General features: G+C 46.6%; 1 protein-coding gene across 1 annotated transcript; it reads right to left on the reverse strand.

Annotated features, from left to right (window-relative positions):
- Positions 1 to 778: 778 nt before the first annotated feature.
- On the reverse strand, positions 779 to 8,305 carry LOC311237867 (serine/threonine-protein kinase H1-like; the record flags this gene model as incomplete). The annotated part of the gene is made up of 3 exons (XM_084325844.1): positions 779 to 1,204; positions 6,116 to 6,842; positions 8,040 to 8,305. 3 exons carry the CDS (start codon positions 8,303 to 8,305, stop codon positions 779 to 781), a joined length of 1,419 nt encoding a protein of 472 aa, XP_084181970.1.
- Positions 8,306 to 8,824: the final 519 nt, after the last annotated feature.

The raw sequence follows: 8,824 nt of genomic DNA on the forward strand, positions 1-8,824 counted from the left end.
TGCTTGGATAATAATTCTTGGCAGGAGCAGGTAACTCTTACCAACCCATGGCTTCCTTCCTACTTACATTTTAACTACAAAAGGTGCCAACTTGTTTGTATGCTTTATTTGAATAGATTGCTATGTCATAACTTTTCATTGCATATTCTTTTGCATTATCACTCTAACCATCTGACCCCAATAAATCATCGAAATGTAAGTGAATTGTGAGATTCCCATCCCTAGTGATTCAGTCTATATGAAGAAAGCCCTGAATCTCATTTATCTGGGGTAAAGTGGCTGGATAGCTGTCAGGTCATACTTGGATTATTGTTTTAATGATGGTATAAGAAATGTGCTATTTTATGGTATTTGGTCAGGATGTTATTGTCTTGTTTTTAGATATGTAGAATATGGATTTGTTGTATTGGACTTTTGCTTTATGTGTTGTTTTATATGTTATTTGTGTATGTCCTTTGGTCAGAACATCGGGGACCATGCTGGAAATAAGTGTTGTCACTTTTGCATGTCATCCCTTGGATTTGTTGTGTCTTTGGACCCATAAATAAAATCAATCAATAAAAAGGGCTGTAAGCACTATGATTAGTCTACAATGAAAAAGGAACCGAGAGAGATTTATGGATCATTAGTCAAAGAGAGATGCACCCCAGAAAAAGGAACAACAACTTTCTGGTCACAGCACCCGTTCCAGGCTATTTGGTTTCCAGAGTGATCAGAGCTCTGAGGCTTGGGGATTTTAATTCGGGCTGAGTTGGGACAGCTGGTTCCATCCCCTACATTAGCTAGCCAATGTTTCTGATCTTCTGGCTGGAAAGGAGGTGCCGTCTGTGGGGGCGGCGGCGGTCCTGGAGCCCCCTGGCTGAACCCCCAGACGCTCTCTCTGCCGCTGTATTAATTCCTGGTGCTTCTCCAGCGTGATTATCTTTCTCTCCGTCTGGCGCGAGGAGGCGCGGCCTAGGCCCACACTGCTGCCGCCGCCGCCAGAGCTTGTGTCGCTGCCGGGGCGCGTGTTGGAGGTACGCGACGCCCGCTGCTGGAGGTTCCGGGAGATGGATCGGTGCAGGTTCTTCATGGAAGAGCTGGCTGCCATGGTGACCACCCAGGGGTGATGGATCGCGTGTTCGGCAGTCAGACGGGCATCAGGGTCCACAGCTAACAGGCGCTGGATGAAGTCCTTTGCCAGGTTGGAGACAGAGGGCCAGGGCTGTGGGGGGGAAAGGAGCAGAACAGGGTGATCACCATCACCGTGACTATACTATAATAGCACTCACACCTGATTGAATTAATTCTGCCCAGACAGTCTGGTACACTCAGTGCCTAGATTGTTGGCTGGAGATCTTGGTAGAGGAGTCGACTATACAAGTATTCAAAGCCCATTCAAAGTGGGAATCCTAGATTTCATCTAATAAAAGTATTAAGACTATGATGTGCTCTGCAGTCCTAACAACCAGAACTAAACTCACTGTGCAGCTAAATGTCATCGGGTCAAAGGGAAAATGGCTTTGGCTGAATGAATATGAAGCCTGGAGGTGACATGACTGGTGCACACATGAAAGTAGGATCCATGTCCATGACCGCTCCTCACTTGCATTTGCTCAACAATGCAACTAGCCACGCTGATGCATCTCTCAATCTTTGTTAATTCAAACACCAAATAATTCCCCTTGTCAAAACCCAAACAAAGACATTCAGAAATCATACACTGCCGTGCCGTCATTCAAGGCGAGAGACGACTATATAATCCTTTTAATAATTCATTATCCTTTTGACTCTTTATCATCGACACAACACAGGCTTCCCTCGGGCAAACGCTGCTTGTATGACCTTTCTGTTACCTCCCGACACTCCGAGAAATATCACCAATACAGGCATGAAATTCAATTACTTTGGCATGGGATTGAATGGATGGGACGCGACAAAAGGCGGAAGCATAACGAGCATATAAATGACAGGTTGGTTACACTGTATAATGCTGGATAAGCACTTGGATAATGCAAGAACAGGCCTTACCTGTTATGTAAGACTGGCAATCATGCATACTGTATCCCATATCTTTCAATGTCATGAGAGAGATAGGCCTAGATGATCTCTCTCTCTCTCTCTCTCTCTCTCTCTCATATACACACACACTACAGATTTTATCTGTGGATGATGACGGCGCCATATTTGGGATTACTTTTGAATTAGCCAACTGTCTGCGAACGCAATGATTAGTTTCATTCAAATCCGACAAGAGACTGATTACTTTAATTAACCTCATTTAATTTGCTCATCTTTAATGCTTACATTTTCCTACAGTCAACGTTCCTCTTGTTCGGGGATACATGTGAAATTCTCAACTCAACCTCGCAGAGAATAAAAGCTCACTCTTCGGGGAGGTCTTGCTCTCCAATTTAATCCTGAAATGCATTTCTCTCTCTCATTTTTGTCTCTCACACAGTAATGACGATTAATCAAGCATGAAATTGACAATCGTGAGACTGTTGCCAGCGAGTGGAATTCAAAGAAGCAGGACTCACTCATACACTTGCAGTGCAAGTGCACTGACTGGAGAGAAGCCGTGAGCCACAGCAGAGTACAGAGAGCAGTCGAACACGGTCATAAAAAAATGCGTCTCACTCAAAACTTTCATTCATTGTGTTATTATTTCACACATGAGAGGCAGGCCGACAGTTCTGTCAAGGAAAGAAAATAAAAAAATGGAGCTCTTACGGCTATGAACAAGTCAGACTTCCTTATTCATCATCCGGTGCAGGGTGAGAGCCCTTTCTCATTACCGTCCCTGAAATATTCATCTGATATCAGCCATGAATTGACTAGGTGGTGCCTTATGTCCTTCATCTGAAATTACCGCAGCGCATGGCTTCAATTCCTCAGCGCCTCCATCAGAGTGTCACAGAGGGGTACAGAGATATGGTAAAACCTTTATGAACTGGGAAAATATGAAGTATCTAAAAACTGAGGGCGGGATCCACAAAGAATGGATTGCACGGTGCTAATTGCACCCTTACTTACAATTTATTATGAATTGAAAATGGGGGACCCTGCGCAGTGATTGATTTATTGAAAATGTTATTAACAGATTGCAGAATGGGTACAATAGAGTACCGCTCAATACACACAATTGTTAAGGGGATGCAGACCAGAGAAAGACTTTCGTCTTGTTTACATCAGGGACCATTTTCAATTCATAATGAATTGTAAGTAAGGGGGCAATTAGCACCGTGCAATCCATTCTTTGTGGATCCCGCCCTCAGTTTTTGGATCCCATTGTGAGAGTTATTATGGAAGGAGGGGGGGGGCTGAGAGTTGCGTCTGATGAGCCGTCTCCTTCCCTCCCACTAAGCCTGAAGAGGAGAAAAGTTGCAGATTTTTGGGACTGAACCGCCCAGCCGCGTTTATTTTTCTCCTTTTATTTCAAACATTTTTCACGTCAAAATACACAAAGGCTTTATTAGGTTTCGGGGAAGGGGGTGAGAGGCGATGTCATACTCATACATCACGGTTGAGCTGAGAGCTAGCGGGAGAGCAGGAAGGGGGATGAGAGATATTGGGTGCCGGATACATACTGTAACTGTAAGGAAAGGAAAACCTACTGGGCCGTGTGCTTATTGAGCAACATCTCGTTAAGAGTGGTCGGGAAGCTCCAGCGAATCTGACTCCGTTAGGAGGAACGCTAACATCCTTACCTGACAACACTATAATTGCAACAAATGAGTGGAAAGCTAGAAGGTGCGATTTCCTCTAATGCGATCAGAAGGATAACAACACTGTTGAATAATGCACAAGTGCACACAAGCCTCCCAGCCGGAGACTGGTGGACCCAGGCGGACACTGAAGAATGAATTCCCACTAAGCCCACTAGGGGGCAGACTGGGCTAACCATTAGTGTCTTATGGCTCCTGTTGCTGAAAGATGCAGATGTCTGGGCTTGGTTATGAAAGTGTGGGGGTTTAATATCATGGCGTTAGAATGCAGAAAAAGTGTTATGCTGTTGTCTGGCACGAGGTAATGCAAGGATTCCTGCTTTGTTTACAACAGGCTCACATGAGCTCTCTCACACTCACACACACACATGCAGACACACATCCTTGCACACAGACACACAAACACACAGATCCACACTGTCTACCACCCCTTGCAATCGCAGACACACATCACGATGAGATGCCCAGATTAGGTGTGAGTGAAACACTCCATCCTGCATGTGGCGAAACTGGTTGAGCGATAAGGCGCAAAAAGCCCTGAGGCTGAGCACAGCTCGTCCTCCGTTGCCTCTCTCTCTCTCTCTCTCTCTCTCTCTCTCTCTCTCTCTCTCTCTCTCTCCCTCTCTCTCCCTCTCCCTCCCTCCCTCCCTCCTTCGCCTCCCCTCCCTCCAGTAAATGTATGAGTGTGTGTCTGCACTACAGAGCTCCGGGGCCGTCGCACCCGTGGGCCAGTGCGCCGTGGGAGGGACGCAGAGGGACGAGCCAGGTGCGCCGCGGGCTGTCTTCACCGTGGCTCTCACCTACATCTCACCGTTTCGCCAAGTTAAGGATGACACTGACCTGGCCATCATCCTGCCTCTCTCCTCCCCAGCGCTAACTAGCCCAGTGTGTAAGCCCCCCCCCCTCATTTTGAGCTGTTCTGACTCCACTTCAATGTGGAGAGACAGTTATGGATGGGTCCACAAGGAGGAGCCCTGGGTTTCATTTGTATTGGTGTACTTGTGATCTAACCGTGTTGGGATGTTTTATTGATGAAAATGCAGCTGTCAGCTCATTCACAACATTTTCACAGTGTGTGTGTGGGCATTCGTCCATATGTCTGCGTTGGGTGGATACTTACACACAACAGTGAACAGGGGTCATCTACACCCTTGTCACCATCTAAATGTGATTGATGGCTAATCCATCAATGACAGAGTCCTGGATCGGCACTCAGCCATGCACGGAAGATGACTTAATACTGTTTCTGTGTGAAATGCAGACTGCTATGGAACTGAGTGTGTATTCCCTTGCTACATTGGTCACTATACGAACAAAGCTGCGTATGTTTTCTAATTAGGAATTTATGTCTTTGTGTATTCCTCTGAGAAGCACATGTGTGCATTTCACTGTGGGTGTCGGAGCCCAGGGTCAAGCATTTGCACTCCCCATGGAACAGGTAGTGGGCTCGGTGTCCTGCTCAGGGTCCCCATTTAGGGGAGGGGGTGGGATCGAACCTGTGGCTCTCTCGCTACTTCCCAGACCAAGCGACCCTGCCTCTCATCTCGGTTGCAATCCAAGTCCCCCCCCTCACTCCAGCATGGACTACACATATGACGCACATCGAAAGCCACCATGAAAAATAAAAAATAATCCTTCTTATAAACCCGGTAGGATTTTTTGCACCATTGTTCCATTGGTGGTCAGCGCGGCAGTAAACATTGGGATAATAGATCAGGGCCTATGTAAGGGAGCCTCTCGCATGCCAGACGCAAATGTCAGTGCCGCTGCATCCCCAAGAATCGAGTCGGCCTTTAAGCCCGCCGAATAATCCAGCCTTGGCTGTAATCAGCATGAAAGAACAAGCCCAATCGCACCACCACGCTAGACAGAACTGGCTGTTAAAAATACCCACTTCAGTTACACATGGCATGAAGGATGGGGAATAAATAACATACAGGACCCTGTTTCCCCTTCTCTAAGCAATCTCAAAGAGCTAACCCAGGCGGAAAATCGCAGACTCAAGAAACATACAGTGTGTATATATCCACTTGTGTGAATTGCCGCTACGCTGTGTAGAGGAATGGATCAAACCGGAGTGAACACTTGCCTCTCAGTACCACCCGCCTAAGACTTGCTTGGTTAAATCATTTAGAATATTTTCACGTTTTCCGAGACGGTGCCAAAATGATGCGGTTAGCTATGGCAACAAAATAAAAGTTGCACTGTGCATCATTTGCAAAAGAAAAACAAAAAATAAAAACAATCATGTTTGCAGTGAGCAGACGCAACGACTTAGAGCATGAACATAACACCTGGCCGAGGATGAACAATTTCATAACATGGACGCGATCCCAACAGATTGCGTTGTAGGGAAAAAAGAGACAAGGAGTTGGATATGAAAGCTCGGGAGCTTGGAAATGACTCACATCTCTGTGGAAGCTGTACTTCCCCCTGAGGATGGCCCGGTAGAGCCTGGTGTGGCTGTGGTCCTCGAACGGCATGGATCCGCTCAGCACGATGTAGGCGATCACCCCGACGGCCCACATGTCCACAGCGCAGGAACTGGGCCTCCTCAACACCATCTCGGGAGCCATGTACTCAGGAGTTCCACAGGTGGTTCTCAGGGACCAGTCGCCTCCATGATCTCCATCGCCTCCGTCTAAACCGCCGTCCCCTTCGGCTCCCAAACACAGGGGGTCTTTGCCCCTAAAGGTGGCCAGCCCAAAGTCAGTCACCAGCAGTCTGGAGTCACGCCCGGGATGATAGTAGAGCAGGTTCTCTGGTTTTAAGTCTCTGTGGGTGATGCCCAAAGTGTGGAGGTAGGCCACCCCGGAGAGAACCATCTGCAGGGCTCGGGTGGCGTCCCTCTCCGTGAAGTGGCCCTTGGCGACGACCCGCTCCACCAGCTCCCCTCCCGTGGCCAACTCCAGGACCATGTAGACCCTCTGAGGGGACTGACACACCTCCACCAGCCGAACGACGTTGGTGTGACACACCCTGCGCAGCACGGCCAGCTCAGAGGCGCACATCTCCCGGCTCTCCGGGGCCTCCACCTCCATCATTTTAATGGCAAAGGGCTGGCGCGTCGCTCTGTGCTCTGCGCGCACCACGCGGCTGAAGCTGCCGCGGCCAATCAGGGCCTTGATGTCATACCTGACGGGGCACAATGGGAGTGATGATGACTGATCGTTGGTGGTAGCAAAGCAATTGACATTTCACCGGTATTTAAGTTCACCTGTGTCTACTGTACAAAAGCATGTAACCTAATATACCGTGCTCACCATTTGGCAGATTAAGATTCAGTACAATGAAAATCTTTTTTAACAGAAGGTATGTTGAACATAAAATCACCCAAAACAACTGTTGTTGTTGTTGTTGTTGTTGTTGTTGTTGTTGTTGTTGTTGTTGTTGTTGTTGTGAAAATTATAACTAAAGCCGTTTTATTTTCTATGTCCCTGGATATCAACAACATAAAACCATTTCAGATAATCTGCTTCTTCTGAAATATGGTATAATACACACAGGTTACTCTGATTGGCCACGCTCTGTCAGAGAGGATAACCTAAAACATGTATAACAAATCAAATGATACAAATTAAGCTGAAAACATTATACACATGGCATTAACATTCCACAATAAGCAATTCGTGACTGAATTAAAACATCATTGTACTGTACCTTTAATATTCAAATCCCTCTCCCAAATAGCCTAATTTATGCTCTTACAACAGATGCTTTCTCAGATATGCACAGTGATTTACACTATTATAATGTGTTAACTGGACAATATCTTGCCGCAATGTCAAACCTCATAGGAGAGAATATAATGATGACTCACTGATGTCCAAGGGAATTGCTTAGCCTATACATATAGACTGGGAGCAAGTGTTTGTGGGTGGATACATTATCCTTCCAGCGTCAAAGGTCTTGATGCATGCACATGCTTATTGATCCTAGCCTACACCCATAATCAATTATAGTATTCCCATGATGTGTTTTGCCATATAATATAGCACAATGCCACAACTCATTGGCCACGGTTAATCACCTGCTGTTATTGATTACAATCATCTGTTGTTTGAGACCAAGATCGAATAGGCTATTATGCATATCACTATGACCCGCACCCACCTTGTTATAGACAGTAGCATGAAAAGTTTTAGGCCCAATGGCATAAAAAGGTTTATAACATACACAGATTAAAATATACCCGTATTGCATTTTGTACTTCAGGTTGTACTTTAGTAATGAAGCACAATCTCAGGGGGCTCATACAGAAACAAGCATCACTGTAATGTATGTGAGACATAAAACAAAACTTGAAAACTATTGATTCAATTAATTAGTTACCTTGCTGTTACACACGGATCAAACTTGAGCCTGGCGACATGGTTCTGCTGTCCATCTCTGAGATTCAGCTGTCGGTTGCTCAAAGGCACCAGGGTAGTAGCAGCTCCTCCGCCGCCGCTGTTGGCGCACCACAGGCCGCTCTGCTTGTCCCGACGTGTCTTCGGCTCGCCAGCGCTCGATTTATTGAAGGTCACTATCGATTTCACGAAGCCCACGTAGCCGTGCTTTGAGGACCCGGGGAGAACGAAGCTCGTGGCGCAGCCCATCACTCACATCCAACCAGAGGTATCGCGGTGGGAATGGGATTCTGTCTGGTTAATTGCACAAAACAAGGCACGCCACAAATGTAAAAAAAGAAAGAAATCCGACATCTGCTGTTGTCGCCAGGGTTACAAATGACAATTCAACTATGCAAACACAAGTGGAACAATGAGAACAGGTGACAATTGTTTTGGAATGTGTGAATTCGAGGGCGCACCGTGCAGACGCGCTCCTCCGGCACACAGGTGTGCGCGGGGCCCATAGGAGACGAGCAAGGTGGTGATAAAAGTGTCGTGTAAATAGAAATTCTTTTGAAGCCATTGTCTTTCCACAGTCGGCCTGCACCACGGGAAGGACCGCTGCGTGGGCAGCAGACATTGATGGTGGAAGGAATAACAACAGTAGAGGTCTAAAGAATAATGGCGTTTCATTGGCACAGACACAGTACAGTACAAGTGCAAATGTAGCAGTAAAGTGCAACAGCAAGGTGGTTAAACTGGATACAAAATATACAAAGAAATTAG

Source organism: Notolepis coatsorum, assembly GCF_963971535.1.
Source record: "Notolepis coatsorum genome assembly, chromosome: 12".
In the NCBI taxonomy this organism is placed as follows: Eukaryota; Metazoa; Chordata; class Actinopteri; order Aulopiformes; family Paralepididae; genus Notolepis; species Notolepis coatsorum.